Here is a 16784-nt window from a genome sequence, read left to right as displayed (position 1 = left end):
TGTGCAACACCTCTGGATCTCCTTGCTGCTGCATGGAATAACACACGTACCAGACTTTTGGATTTAGTAAGTAAACTATTTTAAACTTACTTAACAGGGGTCTGTGGAGTCCAAAGCGGTGATTAGGCCTTAAAAACAGGAGACTGGGCATCGTTTATTTTATTTATTATCATGCATCCATAGCCAGGGCAGTTAAAAGAGAGTACTTCTTCACATAACACATAGTTAAACTATGGAACTCCCAAAGGAGGCAGTGATGGACACCAACTTGAGCAGCTTTAAAAGAGGATTGGATAAATTAATGGAGGAGGAGATGAGCAGTGGCTAGTAGCCATGATTAATATTCTCCACAGCTGGAGGCAGCAGTACTTCTGAATACCAGTTGTTGGAAACCACAGGAGGCTGGAGGGCTCTTGTTGGGGCATCTGGTTGGCCAAGGTGAGAAGATGCTGGATCAGAGGGGCCATTGGTCTGATCCAGCAGACTCTCCTTGTGTACTTATGGTTCCCTCCTCCCTTTTATCACAGCCAGCACATGAGGTAGGTTAGTCCCAAAGTCATTCAGAGCTTGATGGCCTCGCCAGTCCAGTGTGCTAAGTGGGAGTAGCCTGTGGCCTGCCAAAGGTTGCTTAGCCAGTGGTCAGAGGTGATGGGGAGCTGTAGTCCAGCTAGGGACATTGACCAATAATCTGCCTTCTACTAAGGCAGGTACTTCTCTAGGTCAGAATGCTCTGCATCAACTGGTAGGAGTTCTCTGTGATTTCAGCTAAGAAGGTTCTCCCAGCCCGACCTGGAGACGCCAGGGATCGAACCTGAGACGTTCTGTATGCAAAGCAGATGCTCTGACACGGAGCTACAGCCCTAACCCCCTAAGCAATGTCTGGAGACCCACAGGTTTCCTCTCCCTCTCACTGCAACTCACTGAATCGCTCGAAGGCCTTTTGGTGCCCTCCAACTCAGCCCAGGTGGAATGCAACATGGGTGGACAATGTCACATAAGTCAATTGGTCTGCAGAAGAACAGAACAGCTCTAGCGAAAACAGGATCTGGAGGACCGGCAGATAATGTTGGACTCCAGTTATCCTCCTCGTCGTCCACAGGCTCTGCTGGCTAAGAGCTGGTGGGCACTGGGAGTCTAGCAACATCAGGAGAGCCACAGATTCTCCCACCTGTGAGCCACAAAGATCTCAAGGGAAGAGGCTCTCCTTTGCCTAAGAGCTCAGGAAGCAGCTACCTGTCAGGGACTGGGCAGAGGAGGAATGACCAGCCTGACCCTTCTAGAGAAGAAGACTGGGGTTTGAGGGAGGTCACAGCTCAGAGGCAGATGAGGGGGAAAGCTGGGAAATTATGGGAGAGGAGGAGGAAGAGGAACCACCAGGAGGGCAACAGCTGACGGACGCAGTGTCTTAAGAAAGCATTCCTGAACCCCCTTCTCCCAGAACACGGCGAGCCTTGAAAGTAGGAGAGCAAAGGGCTCAGAAGCAAATGGCCCTCGGCACCACCCGTAGAAGAGATGATGAATGAGGAAGTGGGAGGAAAAGGGGGTGGAGAGTCACTCAGGACAACGCCATTATTCTGAGAGGCTGTGTTCCAAGCCTCTCTCTGTAAATATTGAATGAAAGCAGATGGTAAGCACTTTTCCCTGTCTGATCCGTTCCTGGCAACCTGCCTTAGGGGTTGTTTGCAGGCAGAAGAGGCAATACTGGTCTGGATAGATCACAGGTCCATCAAGGCAGCTTTGTACGTCTGCCAGTGAACATGTAGCTGTGGGGTGAGAAGACCCAGGGGTGGCCGGAACCCCTTTTCCGGCATGGGGCGTCAAAGCAAGGCTGCGAGGTCACACGGAGCTTCAGTGAGATTTCAGCGTCACCTCCACCGGGAAATGGTCACTAATGGCCAGAGCCTGCACGGGAGGAGAGAACAACAGGGAAGCTCAGAGCACCTCTTGTCGCCAAAGCCAGAAGACATTGTTTTCCCAGCATGCACTGCGAGCCCCAGAAAACCCTGTTTGGACCAAGGGCTTAAACACTGAATGTGCTTTACCTCCTCTTGGCTCAGCTTGAAGGCGCTCTGGAAGTCAAACACTTGGGCCGACTTGGAATCGATCCACTTCCTCAGCTTTGAACCACTCACGACAATCCTAGACGCAAAAAGGAAAGAAATGGAGTGGTCCTCTCCTGTTTTGGGGGGGGGGAGCCGAGGCTGCCCTGGATCCCTTGCTCTGAGATCATCTGACGACTTTCGATGCTGAGTGTCCTTCCAAGAGTGGGAAAGGAGGGAAGAGGAGGAGAAGCAGAAAGAGGAGAGGTGGCTTGTTGTGGCAGCTGAGAAGCCTCACTGGGCCAGTTGTGGCTCTTGGTCAAGAGCTGTAAAAGTAAAGGGACCCCTGACCATTAGGTCCAGTCACAGATGACTTTGGGGTTGCGGTGCTCATCTCGCTTTATTGGCCGAGGGAGCCGGCGTACAGTTTCCGGGTCATGTGGCCAGCATGACTAAGCCGCTTCTGGTGAACCAGAGCAGCGCACGGAAACGCCGTTTACCTTCTCGCCGGAGTGGTACCTATTTATCTACTTGCACTTCGTGCTTTCAAACTGCTAGGTTGGCAGGAGCAGGGACCGAACAACGGGGGCTCACCCCATCACAGGGATTCGAACCGCTGACCTTCTGATTGGCAAGCCCTAGGCTCTGTGGTTTAACCCACAGTGCCACCCGCATCCCTGATGATCAAGAGTCCTACTGGGGTCTAAAGATCTATCACTACTTGGCAGCTTGGCCAACCTCACCTGTCATAGGCGCAGTTGGAGTTGCCCACGGTGGTGTCTACAGAGTCTGGGATGAGCCACTTGAAAACCTCGCTGGTGCGCAGGCGGATGGAGGACCAGGCGTTCTTTCCCACGTAACTGCAGTCAGCGTTGAAGTCTCCCAGGAACATCATGTTCTACAAAGGGAAGAAGATTTGCTGATGGGAATTGCAGGTGGGGAGAGAGCACAGTTGCCCTCGGATCCTGACCGTAGGCTTCCCCACAAGCATCTGGTGGGCCACTGTGGGAACAGAGCTCTGGCTAGGTGGGCCATTGGCCTGACCCAGCGGGGGCCTTCTTATATTCTGAAGGTGGGTCTAATGTCCTGTCTCCAACAGTGGTCAGCAAATTGTGGGATGGGTGGAACAGAACATCCTGTTCAAGGGGCTTGGCTCAGGGGTGGAGCATCTAGAGGTCCTTGATTCAATCCCTGGCATAATTATTATTATTATTGTCAGGGAATCAGGAGCAGGAGCACTGGGGAGAGAGGAATTGGAGAGCGAAGGGGAAGAATCCGAGGGAAGCGTAGGGGAGTATGACAGTGGCCCGAGAGATTCCATGAGCTTCTCCAGTGAATCAGAAGATTCCCAGAAGGGGGCGCCGATGGTCAGAGCAAGGGGGGTCCCAGGGGGGATGCACCAGAAACAAGGAGCCAGAGGGGAACCCCAAAGCAGCAGTGGGGGATCGGGACCAGTCTCCACACCAGAGCGTAGTGGGGGGGAAGAGTCACATGTGTCAGGGCCAGCGTCTCCTCCAGCGGGAAGAGGAGGTGAGTCAGGGCTGACCACGCCTCCATCGAAGAGTGGGGGAATGGAGGGGAGGTCAGTTGCAGCTAGCCCCCCCGAAGGGGGAAGCAGTGACAGCAGCAGTGAAACGGTCAGGAGGAAAGCTGCTGGCTGGGCGTGCGCGCCAAGTTCAAATGTGCAGGCGCGGGGGACAGCAGGAGACCCGGATGGGGAACCAGCTCCTAAAGCCCGCCGGAGGGAGGGGGAAGGCTCAGGGGAATCAGCGTCAGAAGAGGCTAGAAAGGGCGAGACCCCGGCGGGCAGGCGGACCCAGAGGAGGAAAGAGCAGCGGAAAAGGTGGAGCAAGGCGAGGGTCTTAAACTGGTGTACAGGGGGAGGAGATTCAGACGGATCATCAGCGGTCTGACAGTTGAGACGTAGAGCTGCGCGCTGCGGCTCTGGAAGTGAAACTGAACTTCAATAAAGACTTTTGTACTTAACAACGAAGCAGCGTTGGTCCTTTGTGAGCTGGGACCTTGGGCAGCTCTGACAATTATTATTATTATTATTATTATTATTATTATTATTATTATTATTATTATTTATACCCCGCCCATCTGGCTGGGTTTCCCCAGCCACTCTGGGCGGCTTCCAACAGAATATTAAAATACAATAACCTATTAAACATTAAAAGCTTCCCTAAACAGGGCTGCCTTCAGATGTCTTCTAAAAGTCTGGTAGTTTTTCTCTTGGACATCTGGTGGAAGGGCGTTCCACAGGGCGGGTGCCACTACCGAGAAGGCCCTCTGCCTGGTTCCCTGTAACCTCACTTCTCGCAGTGAGGGAACCGCCAGAAGGCCCTCGGCGGTGGACCTCAGCGTCCGGGCAGAACGATGGGGGTGGAGGCGCTGCTTCAGGTATACTGGGCCGAGGCCACATCTCCAAAACAGACCTGAGAATGTATCCCATCTGAAACCCCAGACCAGGGTGGTTCAACCTGGCCTGAGGCCACAAGTCCTTTTTTTCAGAAAACATTCAACGAAAAGCATCTTAACTGTTAACAAAAGCACGTACATCCGTCCCCCACTTGTCTATGATCTTCAAGTAGACATCGTAGAGGGCATCGATCTCTGCCACGGCGTCATTTGGAGCCGTGTGGAGGGGAATCAGGATCAGCTCGTCGTCTTCTGCAAAAGAACCAGGGTTAGCACAGGGAGCCCTTTCATTCCCTTGCAGGACTCAGGTGCCAGGAATGTTCTCCAGAGCAGTGGCGTGTGGTCAGTGGATTAGGGGAACTAGGGTAGCCCCCTAAATTTTCCCTTGTCACCCTCTTCCCAAAGCCCAGGAAACTTCTGCCCAGCTTAGGGAGAGAGGTGTGATTCATGTGTGACTTGTGATGTCATGTGCATGATATAGCCCCCCCCCAATCACCCTCGCACTGTTCCCCCAGGAAAAAAAATCACTGCACGCCACTGCTCCAAAGGCACATAGGCAAGACCACTGACTTCAAGGCTTTTCTAGAGGAGCAGGATTTGCCAGTCTGGAACCCCTTGCTATCCCATCATCATCATTTATTATTTGTATGCCGCCTGTCTGACTGAGTTGCCGCAAAATATTAAAAACACAACAAAACCGCTAACCTTAAAAAGCTCCCTGCACAAGGCTGGCTTCAGATGTCTTCTAAAAGTCAGATAGATGTTTATTTCCTTGACATCTGATGGGAGGTCATTCCACAGGGAGGGTGTCACTACCGAGAAGGCCCTCTGCCTAGTTCCCTGTAACCTCACAGTGAGGGAACCACCAGAAGACCCTCAGAGCTGGACCTCCGGGTCGGGGCTGAGCGATGGGGGTGGAGACGCTACTTTTATTTGTACTGATGATGAACCTCACTTTGCTTCTTTCCCATTCTGCCTGCCCGGAGCATCCATTCGAACCTTCTGTTCCCGATTCCCTTTGCCCACCTGAGTTGTAAGCCAACCTCTAGCGCTTTGAGCTCCCAAGCTACAAATGTCCAGCCTTGGCCTCACATGGAGTTTGGGCTATGGGCCTATGAAGTCAATGGGTGTGTCTGTGTGTGGGGGGGATCCCTTCTGTTTTACTCACTGGCGTTGAGAGGCGAGAACTTGACAATGAAAGGCGGTCTGCTGAAGGCATTGTTTTTATCTGAGTACTGGTACTTGTCCACAACAGAGACGCTCTTTGTCCTGGATAGAAAGCAGAGGCAGACGGATTCAGCAAAGGAACAATGCAGGCACACTCCAGTCGGATTACCAGGTAAGCTGGGAAAGAGACTGCATCCCATTGTCGATAAAGCCCCCTGTTGTGAACCCTATCCAGCAAACACATTCTTCAAATGGAACTGTGGTCCTCTATATGCCTGATGTATAGAGGGGGAGATTGTCTACCCCATGCTTGTGTTTGTAACTGCTGTTTCTTTATGCTCTTGAGTGCTTAAACGGCTCAAGACCACAATACCTCAAGGACCATCTCTTCCCATATGAGCCTACCCGGACCCTGAGATCACCTGAGGCCCTCTTTCGTGTGCCTCCTCCTTGAGAGGTGGGAACACGAGAACAGGGCCTTCTCTGCAGTGGCTCCCCGTCTGTGGAATGCTCTCCCCAGGGAAGTTCGCCTGGCGCCTTCATTATTACACCTTTAGGTGCCAGGCAAAAATGTTATTTTTTAACTGGGCCTTTGGTTGATCTGATTTACATCCTATGCCCTTTTAAAATATGTTTCTTTGGGGGGGCTATTGAGTTGTTTTTATTCTTATTATGTACAGTGGTACCTCGGTCTACGAACAGTCCTGTTAATGAACGATTCGGGCAACCAACTCTGCAAAACCGGAAGTAGGTAGAAGGGCAACGGTGGCCTCAGTAGGGAAAGTGCACCTCGGTTTAAGAACGGCTTTGGTTTAAGAATGGACTTCCAGAATGAATTAAGTTCGTAGACCGAGGTACCACTGTATTTTGTGGTTTTATGTTTTGATTTTATTCTGTGAACTGGCCTGAGACCTCTGGGTATAGGGTGATATAGAAATTCATTCATTCAATCAATAATAATAATAATAATAATAACGTTTTTTTGCAGTTCTGAAGATGGGTGTACTCGGATGAGAAAATGTGAATGTGAGAGTACAATTTGGAATGTAGGAATGTGCTTGTCCACAAAGCACTGATTAGATCCGGTACCTGTAGAGGAAGAGGTACATCTCCCTGTAGTTCTCCCGTCCCAGCGACTCGCTGATTTCGTAGGCGTAATTGTGCTTAGAGGCACTGCGGAGCAAAAAGAGGGAGAGGGGAAATCAAGGAAAGGCAGAAAAGGACATGTGCAGAGCAGCAGTTTAAGCACTCTGAATTAGTTAAACAGAGTTGGCTTGTAAAACAAGGCAGACGCTCCCTCCCCCACATCGCCTGTCAAACCCTTTCCCATCCAGCTGTCGCATCCTAAGCAATGGCAGCCCAGGTAGGAACACCTGTAGGCCTCTTGAAGAATAGCTGGCCTGCACACTGCGTGGCTCTCATAGCAAGAGCAGGATCCTGGTTCAGGCCAGGGGCCCGCCTCATCCAACCTCCTGTTCCCAACTAAACATCAGGAAGAAGTTTCTGATGGTAAGAGTTGTTTGACAGCGGAACGGGTTCTCTCTGTTGGGATACTGCCCAGGAGACGGGGCATCAGGCAGGCCCCCAGCTTGTCTCCAGCCACCAGCCGGCAGCCAGGTGATCACCGGTCTCCCTTGGAAAAGCATCAAACAGCAACACAAGCCTCAGATACCTTTAGAGACTTGGCACGCTCTATCAGCAGAGTGAATAAATCTTCTCACAACAGAAGTGGTGGACAGAGACATGTGCAAGCATTATTTACAAGCGTTTATTCAGCATAGATCAGGAACAAAGGAAAAAACATGTCTGCTTCCCTTCATGTCCAGCAAACAGGAGTAATGCAAAAGCAATATACAAATTGAAGCTGCCAGCAAGCCTGCGCTGGAAGTAAACAGGCATGTGACACACAATAGTCATGCCTGTTCCCTTTTAAGGTAGAACGGAACTATATCCTAACACTCTCGGGAGGTGGTAGATTCTCCTTCCTTTTTAAGCAGAGCTTGGATGGCCATCTGTCATGGATGCTTTAACTGAGATTCCTGCATCAAAGGGGGTTGGACTAGATGACTCTATGAACCCCACAGTGGCCAACCAAGCACCTCCAGGAAGCCCATCGGAAGGGAAGGGGGCTGCGGCGCTCTCCTGCTGCTGTTCTCCAGACACTGACTTTCAATGGCCCTCTGACCCTGGAGGTTGTCTCCTCTTGCCTGCTGCTTATTTTTTTAAAAGCCTAACAGCACTGACATTGCACGGCTTGGCGGTTCTGCATATATTTCCCAAGAAAGGAAACTGGTCCTCAAGCTCACTCTCCCTAATTCGCTTTGTCTTCTCCTCCCGTTGAGAAACAATCCATTGCTGCCTTCTCTCTCTCCCGTCCTGCCCAAAGTCTTTGTGGAATCCAACTTGCTGCAATGCAGGAATCTTTTGCCTAAGGCGGGACTCGAACCCACAGCCCCAAGATTAAGAGCCCCCATGCTCTGCCAACTTGCCTGTAAAGATTTGGACGGTGTTACCTGTTGAGCCGCTCCAGCAATTCACTAACAGCACTCAGGTCGGCATCCCGCACCTCTTGCACCAAGGCGATGTCGTACCGCGACAGGATCTGGAAGAAGCATGCATGCGTAAGAAGACCAGAAGGCATAGCTGTCAACGTTTCCCGTTTTTAAAGGGAAATTCCCTTATTCTGAATAGGATTCCTCGCAAGAAAAGGGAAAAGTTGACAGCTATGCCAGAAGGGCCCAGTTGGATCTGATGGAAGGTCCATCTTGTCCAACTTCTGGCTTCCCACAGTGGTCAACACAACCCATCTCTTCTGCTGCTGCTCCCCACCAACTGCTGTTCAGAGGTAGACTGCCGCTAAACATGGAAGCCCCACTAATGTCATGACTAATACCCAGTGACTGGCCTCATCTCATCTTTCCCTTCTGGGACCCTTTTAAAGCCACCTGAGACAGCAGCCATCACTACTTCTTGTGGCAGCAAGTTCCCCAGATCAGTTGTGCAAAGAAGAACTTCATTATAAAAGTTCTCTGCTGGATCAGGAGGAATGAGCAATAAATATGTTGTCTGGAGGAGTCCTCAGGTTGTGTTCATTGATTTCAGTGATTCTACTCTGAGTATGGGGATGAGGGTGGCGCTGTGGGTTAAACCACAGAACCTAGGACTTGCCGATCAGAAGATCGGCGGTTCGAATCCCCGCGATGGGGTGAGCTCCCGTTGCTCGGTCCCAGCTCCTGCCAACCTAGCAGTTCGAAAGCACGTCAAAGTGCAAGTAGATAAATAGGTACCGCTCCGGCGGGAAGGTAAACAGCGTTTCTGTGTGCTGCTTTGGTTCGCCAGAAGCGGCTTAGTCATGCTGGCCACATGACCAGGAAGCTGTACGCCGGCTCCCTTGGCCAATAAAGCGAGATGAGCGCCGCAACCCCAGAGTTGTCCGCGACTGGACCTAATGGTCAGGGGTCCCTTTACTTACTCTGAGTTTGGGAAACATGAGAGCTGGTGGACAGTGGAACGGACTCCCTAGGGAGGTTGTGGAGGTTTTTAAGCAGAGGTTGGATAGCCACCCATCATGGAGATTCCTGCATGATTCTACAATTTGATACCATCATTTGTTTTGAGCTCACAGTCCTTCCGCAGGAAAATCCATTCCTGGTTACCCCATCCTTCCTTCATTTCAGCAATCTCTTTTTGGAGGATAGGGAGGAAGCCATCTTGTTTCTGCTATTCTTGTACAAGTGGGAGTCAGGAATCCCTGCCAATCTACCTGCCCATCACTCAGAGCTACGCCAGAAGATCAGGTTTTCCTTCTTCCCAAACCTGTCTGCTGCAGTCGGGCTGGTATTGGGTCTCTCATGTTGGGGATTCTGTCCCTGCAAAGCCCCGTTCTCACCTTCACAATAATTTCCGAGATCCCCTCATTAGACAGTTTGCTGTCTCCAAAGCTCTGGATGTTGAACGCACAGATCTTCAGAGGGGTGGCTGCCTGCATCAGGAAAGCCAGGGCAGAAATGCCCACCCACAGCTTCATGGTAATTCCCCTAAATGGGAGAGACGGGAGGAGAATATTTTAGTTGTGGACTATAAGCACCAGCTACTGGGTCAAGAGAGGGCCCATTGGGGTGGCACCAGTTGTAGCTGGTTCCCACTGAGACTGGTTGGGCAGACTGCAAGGAGCCCATCAGCAGGTGGTGCTAGAGTACATGGCGGGCAGGGCCAACCTGTTCTAGCTTTGTCTCCATCCTCCTTCTTCCTTCTGAGTTCTAGCATCGCACCAGTTTAAACAGCCCTGGCTTGCCACAAGGAATCCTGGGAAGTGTCATTTGTTAAGGGTGCTGAAAGTTGTTGTGAGACCCCTGTTCCCTTCACGAGAGCAGCAATTCCCAAAGTTTCCTGGGAAGACGGACTGGTTGTTAAACTACTCTGGGAACTGTAGTTCTATGAAGGGAATAAAGGTAAAGGTAAAGGGACCCCTGACTATTAGGTCCAGTTGTGCCTGACTCTGGGGTTGTGGCGCTCATCTCGCTTTATTGGCCAAGGGAGCCGGCATACAGCTTCCGGGTCATGTGGCCAGCATGACTAAGCCGCTTCTGTGGACAAACACCGGCTCCCTCGGCCTGTAAAGCGAGATGAGTGCCGCAACCCCAGAGCTGTCTGCGACTGGACTTTACTTTCCAGGGTCCTTTACTTTTACCTTTACCATCTGCACACAAACCCACCTGATTTGCACTTCCCAATGCAATATGTGGACCAAAACAAAGATATTCTTTGAAATATACACATCTCCACGTGCTGTGATGCACATCTCCAACCAGGTAAGATGTACAAACGTGTGCATATTAGTGGAAACATTAGTGCATTGAAAATGAAAAATCATTAGTGAAAAATCACCAGTGAAAAATCACCTTACAAAAATGCATTATGTCAGAAGCAAGGTTGCTTGCAAAAATGTGTGTGTGTAGGGCAAAATTGTATACACTTCTAAGGAGAAATGCACCCTGACATGGTGATACACTTGTATGAGAAATTATAATAATATTAATCGCAAACTGATGCAGAAAGGGGGAGAACTGTTTGGAAAAACGAGGGTCTGTAATTGACAGATATGTCCCTTCCTGCCATCCACAGATTATCATCTTCAAAATGCTGCCCTGTATTTGCCATCCACTTAACCCAGATTTATCTTTTCCAGGGAAACGACAATAAATGAAAGAAAACCTGCTGCCAGTGAGCCATTCATGATATCTCGGTGACCCATTTGCAAAATTAAGCCCTCAGATGGAACCACACTTATTGGATTTCCCATGGGAAGGTAAATCCGGATTAAATGTGTGGGTGAGTGAAATACACACTGTGGATTTGCAGCTGATAAACTGTGGGGCCTGCAAAAGAAATTGCTTGCTTGAGGAGAGCTCATCTCACAAAAGAAACACACCTATCTGGAAGCGCCAAGAATATCCAGTGCACAATTACTTGTTGATAATGCAAGAAGGAAACAATCAAAGCAAAAAATTCAAAAGCAGGTTAATGCAAAATTGCAAAAATCCATCTTTAATCGTTCCAAATGTTTCCATATAAACAAGCCTAAAAGCAGGAAGACGGCAGCATAACAATATCTGCATCTTCAGTCTCAATGTTGTCCTTGTTGAGCTCAGCAGGGAGGAGGATGGAGGCGAAACTAGAAATAGTTGCCTCTGCCTGTCACGGGCTCTGTCTCTACCTCTGGTTTGGGCTCCCTGGGGAAACCCAGCCAGGTGGGCAGGGTATAAATAATAAATTATTATTATTATATTCTGCCCCACAAGTCTCTATGGACATCACCTGCCACTTCCAGCTCTAAATGATAGCTCATAGGGTTGCCATAGGTCTGGGAATTCCTGGACATGTCCTCTCTTGGGAGTCCTTCATGCCCATCTGGGGGCAATTTTACATTTTAAAGCAAATGTCCTGGATTTTGGGTTTTGTTTTTTTAAACAAGTGTGCTGGTGGTTCTGGTTCAAGCTCAGGTGATTTGGGCTCTCTGACTCTGGCATGGCAGAAGGGCGATTGGAAAAAAACTCAACAACTTTTTGTGTCCGGATTTTGACCTCTTGAAATATGCCAATATGTGAGATTCTGAAGTTAGATTAAAGACTATTTATGTACGCCACAGCTGCAGCGAGCACTTTGTTGGCCCCAAAATGGAAATCACAAGGAATGCCTACTATTGCGGAGTGGCAGGCGAAGATGATGGATTTTGCCAAGTTGGCCAGACTGACTTGCAGAATCTGAGACCAGGACGAGCAGAAATTCCAGAAGGAATGGAGTAAATTTATTGTATATATAAATGACAATTGTGAAAATTTAAAGACACTAACAGGACTGAAGTAAGTCCTACAATGTAGACAAGGCTTCCAACAGAATATTAAAATACAATAGCCTTTTAAGCATTAAAAGCTTCCCTAAACAGGGCTGCCTTCAGATGTCTTCTAAAAGTTTGGTAGTTATTTTTCTCTTTGACATCTGGTGGGAGGGCGTTCCACAGGGCGGGTGCCACCACCGAGAAGGCCCTCTGCCTGGTTCCCTGTAACTTGGCTTCTCGCAGTGAGGGAACCGCCAGAAGGCCCTCAGCGCTGGACCTCAGTGTTCGGGCAGAATGATGGGGATGGTGACACTTCTTCAGGTATACTGGACCGAGGCTGTTTAGGGCTTTAAAGGTCAGCACCAACACTTTGAATTGTGCTCGGAAACGTACTGGGAGCCAATGTAGGTCTTTCAAGACCGGTGTTATATGGTCTTGGCAGCCACTCCTAGTCACCAGTCTAGCTGCTGCATTCTGGATTAGTTGTAGTTTCCAGGTCACCTTCAAAGGTAGCCCTACATAGAGCGCATTTCAGTAGTCCAAGCGGGAGATAACCAGAGCATGGCGAGACAGTCTGTCTGGTGAGACAGTCCACGGGCAGGTAGGGTCTCAGCCTGCGTACCAGATGGAGCTGATAAACAGCTGCCCTGGACACAGAATTCACCTGCGCCTCCATGGACAGCTGTGAGTCCAGAATGACTCCCGGGCTGTGCACCTGGTCCTTCATTGATGTTCTGTAATCCCAAGGGAAGAGTAGGAAATTGGCAGGGCAGGGTAACTCCCTGACCTGGTTGTTGTGAGTAAGAAGGCAGGCAGATGTTGAGTGAAGCGGATGGGCACTGCCCCATGTGCCCTAATGGACTAGCCTGCAGTGGGTAGGTGTATGAACCCAACTTTTGCAGTTATGGCACTCAGAGGACCACCATTCACTGGAAATTCTTCTGGGAGTGCATCCTGGTAGACATGTGTCCCAATTCGGGGTCAGAAAAATTTGGATGGCTGGCTGTTGAGGGGAGTGAGTGGGAGACTAGTCGAGTCCACCAGGCAGGAGGCAGAAGCCACGATAAAGACGCTGAGGGGATCTCGGCAGGATCCCAGTGGCTTGGACTATATAGAACTTGCCAAACTGACTGGGAGACTCCGGGACCAGAGAGAAGAGACGGTGGAAGAAGACTGGAAGAAGTTTAAAGAATATTTGAAAAAAACATGTTAATATTTAAATCTTAGAATAGCTTTGGAAGTGGATATAGGCTGTAGGGTTAGAACTGGAAGACAGTGTATTTTAAAATAGTATTATTTGTAAGTGATAAAATGTGAAGATTTTTATGGTAAAAGTAAGCGTGATTAAAAAATGGTTTAAAATTATCAGTGTAAACGGCTAAAGATGAGGTAAAATGAAAATCAGATAGCGGGGACTTGGGGAAGCTCATCTAAAAATTTAAGGAAAAATAAGGATAAGACAAGAATTTGTTTGTTCTTCTGTTTGTGTTGTTTAGTTGTGTTATAAAATGAATAAAAAAATTTGGAAAGAAAAAAAAGGATCCCATTGGCTTGGATGAGCTCTGAGCCAGTGACTCACAGCTGCGTCTTGGTCTTGGCATCCAGGCCTCTGGCTACGGCAGGCGTGAAGGTGTTGCCGCGTCAGCAGAGATGTTCCCTCAGCTTCTCAAGGTTGCGGGGCTTTGGAATCTCGCCCAGTCGCAGTATCTTCCCAGGCTGAGAGCTTGGCAGGAGTTTGCTTCCCCCAAGGTCTCTGGAGGGAGCAGCTCTCAGCCAGACTCCCAAGGCCGACACCCAGGCCCCGGGCTGCGGTTGCTCACTTTCTCATCATCGGCGTCGCTCAGTGCGCTGAGATGATTGGCACCCTCCAGGAGTGGCTTAGGTATCTGCCAAATCTTTCACCTTGCAAGGTGGAATTAGGCTTCTTCAAAGAGGGAGCGATTAGAGCTGCGCTCCCACCTCTCTTCCACAAACCAAGGGTTAGGTAAAGGTAAAGGGACCCCTGACCATTAAGTCCAGTCGTGGCCGACTCTGGGGTTGCGGTGCTCATCTCGCTTTATTGGCCGAGGGAGCCGGCGTAGAACTTCCGGGTCATGTGGCCAGCATGACTAAGCCGCTTCTGGCGAACCAGAGCAGCGCATGGAAATGCTGTTTACCTTCCCGCCAGAGCGGTACCTATTTATCTACTTGCACTTTGATGTGCTTTCGAACTGCTAGGTTGGCAGGAGCAGGGACCGAGCAACGGGCGCTCACCCCGTTGTGGGGATTCGAACCGCCGACCTTCTGATCGGCAAGTCCTAGGCTCTGTGGTTTAACCCACAGCGCCACCTGCATCCCAAGGGTTGCCCATCACCAAAAAGGGTACTTGATTAAGAACAGCTGCAGCTCACGGACAGTGCATCTGCTTTGCGTGCAGAAGGTTGCAGGTTCAATCCCTGGCTTCTCCAGGTAAGGCAGGGGAAAATCCCTGCCTGGCAGCCTGGAGATGTGTTACCAGTTAGTTTAGACAATACTGAGCTAGATGGACCAATGCCTGACTCCGAATTCTGTCGCCAACTCCTGTCCCTGCTGCTCTGAAGCCTTGCAGGCTCTGTCTTGCTCTTTTCTCTGTGTCTGATGAAGGTGTCTTGCCTCTTCCCACCTGGCAGGTGCATTCCAGGCAGTGGTTCAGCAAGATCATCTTGGCATCGTTCTGCTGGCAGGAGATTCTCCTGCCAAATGTTTGTTTAGTAAAAAAACAACCACCACCACTATGTGGGTGGAGATTGCAAGTTTATTTTGGTCCAGCCAGGTGCTGTGGGACTTTACCTCTTCATTCCCAGAAATAATATCAAACTTTTTAAAAAAATAAATAATCTTTATTAATTTAAATTACACACATATGCAAAGAATTTACAATTTTACTACGAAAAGAGAATTGAAGAAAAAAGAATTAAGAAAAAAGAAAAGAAGAAAATACAGAAAAAAGAAAGAAAAATCAGATTTACGTGCTTAAAAAAACTTAATCTTCCTAATTAATACTTAAATAAAAAAGACTTTTGACAAAACGAGTCTTCCAATCCTTCTCATTGTACTGTTTATACTGTCGGTTTTCCCCGCACAGTTTTATATTCTTTAATATTGTTCCTGTCTATTCCACAAACGGTATTTGTTGTGTTAACAAATATCACTCAAATTCTGCTCATGTGGTGTGGTTGGTACACTATGATCTTATATAATCCTTAAATATTCTCCATTCTCCAATCATTTTCTGGTTCAATACTCCTCTAACTCTTCCCGTCAGTTTTGCTCTTTGTAAACAGAGTATCAAACTTTTTTAAAAAAAAAACCACTGGACTACCTTGGGGATTATAAAGATCCCATGAAGATTGCTGCTGGAGCAGACCAAAAAAACCCATCTACTCCAACATCCTGCTTACTTACAATGATCATTCAGATGCCTCCAGAAAGCCTGCAACCAAGGCAGGCAGGCTCTAGCCCTCTCCACCTGTTATTTCCCTCAGCAGCTGGTATTTCGAGGTACACTGCTCCTAACCCTGGAAGTTTCATTTTATCATCAGGGCTATATTTGCTACCTTGTGTTGCTTCTGCCTTTATTCTAGGCAGGCTCTACAGGATGTCTCCTCCTCCGTGTTATCTCACAACCACCCTGCGAGGTGGGTAGGGGATGAAAGAATCTGTCCCCATTTTGGCCTTCGCCATTTCTCGTTTTCCCAGTCTTAAAACATCTTCTCCACATTTCTATAGCAACTTATGACTATTGTTATTTTTTTAAAAAAACCCTAATGAAAATTCAACAGCATTTTAGGGAGAACTTCTCCTAATAAACACATTCTTGTTTGCGGTTTTGACTAACGTAAATTGGTTTTTTCCCAAGCAAGTTCTCCAAATATAATGCATCTTCGTCTTTTCGTTCTACTAATATATTCCTTTTTAGGCACACTTCTTCCTAATGTATGCATTTTTGTAAACATTCTTTGGTTGGGGAACTGCATTGCAAAATTTTGGGGAAATGGGCTTTTTATTTTTATCTATTAAATTTGTATACCACCCCTATAACCACAGATCTCAGGGTGGTTACAACATAAAATCAAAATATAAAAATTTTGAGGTACGAGGTGTGTTTTGGGGTTCCTGCATTGTTTCGGAAAGAGAGAATTGGGGAGGCACACGTGAAAATCCTAACCAAATTGGATTTCTCCTCCCTCCCTAAGCACCACCTATCTTGTGGCAAGGAGTTCCACCAGTTTCTCACGCCCTGTGCCCAGAAGGACTTGTTCTGATCTGCCCCTGATCTGCCAGGAAATGTCTCTCACTGGGTGATCCCAAGTTCTAATATTATGATAGAGGAAGAAAAAGCCCCTCCAAAAAAAAAGTCCCCCTCAAAAAACCCACAATAAAATCAAATAGTTTTTTAAAAAATAAAATGAACCAGTTCCTACCGTGTGTTCCACAGGCAGTGGAGAGATGGTTTGGAGGTGTTCCCAGAGCCTCTCCAGTCACTGACGCCCCGTGCGGTCCTGATGCAAAATCTCCCACAACTTTTGGTTCCTCACCAAGTTTTATGGAAATGAAAGACAGTCCCCACCCATCTCCCTGGCGCAACATCCGTCACCTCGCTGCAGTTTCTTTACATGAAATGCAGCAAGTTCCCATCCCTGGGCTGGGTGGGGCAGAGACACATTAAGAAGCATTTTCTGAGCCATACATTTTATAAAAACACAAGCCTTACAGACTCCGCCTTGGGAGAAGCAAGTGCATTGCATAACCTGGGACTGCAAATAACAAGGTGTCCGGGTGGGATCCGTCCGCTCACCAAA

At 48.7% G+C, this 16784-nt stretch overlaps 1 protein-coding gene across 2 annotated transcripts; it reads right to left on the bottom strand.

The window, feature by feature from the left end:
* Positions 1–148: 148 nt before the first annotated feature.
* On the bottom strand, positions 149–16565 carry DNASE1L2 (deoxyribonuclease 1 like 2). Of its 2 annotated transcripts, XM_083585868.1 has the most exons (9): positions 16407–16565; positions 9517–9664; positions 8141–8229; positions 6717–6800; positions 5629–5729; positions 4600–4712; positions 2783–2937; positions 2043–2139; positions 149–1902 (listed from the first exon to the last, which is right to left on the bottom strand). In XM_083585868.1, the coding sequence occupies exons 2-9, from the start codon at positions 9652–9654 to the stop codon at positions 1849–1851; spliced, it is 831 nt and encodes a 276-aa protein (XP_083441994.1). In that variant the 5' UTR covers positions 9655–9664; positions 16407–16565; the 3' UTR covers positions 149–1848. The 2 variants fall into 2 exon arrangements, with proteins under 2 accessions (XP_083441994.1, XP_083441993.1); XM_083585867.1 differs by having other exon boundaries at positions 149–2139.
* Between the last annotated feature and the right edge of the window lie 219 nt (positions 16566–16784).

The sequence above is a fragment of the Podarcis filfolensis genome (genome assembly GCF_964270895.1).
Source record: "Podarcis filfolensis genome assembly, chromosome: 14".
NCBI classification, from domain to species: domain Eukaryota; kingdom Metazoa; phylum Chordata; class Lepidosauria; order Squamata; family Lacertidae; genus Podarcis; species Podarcis filfolensis.
The sequence above is the reverse complement of the archived record's forward strand: the minus strand, read 5'-3'. Positions and strand labels throughout refer to the sequence as shown.

Bases quoted from the DNA above. Each gene is read 5' to 3' on its own strand.
- DNASE1L2 (XM_083585867.1), bottom strand. From the start codon at position 9,654: ATGAAGCTGTGGGTGGGCATTTCTGCCCTGGCTTTCCTGATGCAGGCA. The intron at 8,230-9,516 runs GTGAGAACGGGG...TGCTTCTTCCAG, and splicing joins TCTCGGAAATTATTGTGAAG to ATCCTGTCGCGGTACGACAT. The intron at 2,938-4,599 runs GTACGTGCTTTT...TTCCCTTTGTAG, and splicing joins TAGACAAGTGGGGGACGGAT to AACATGATGTTCCTGGGAGA.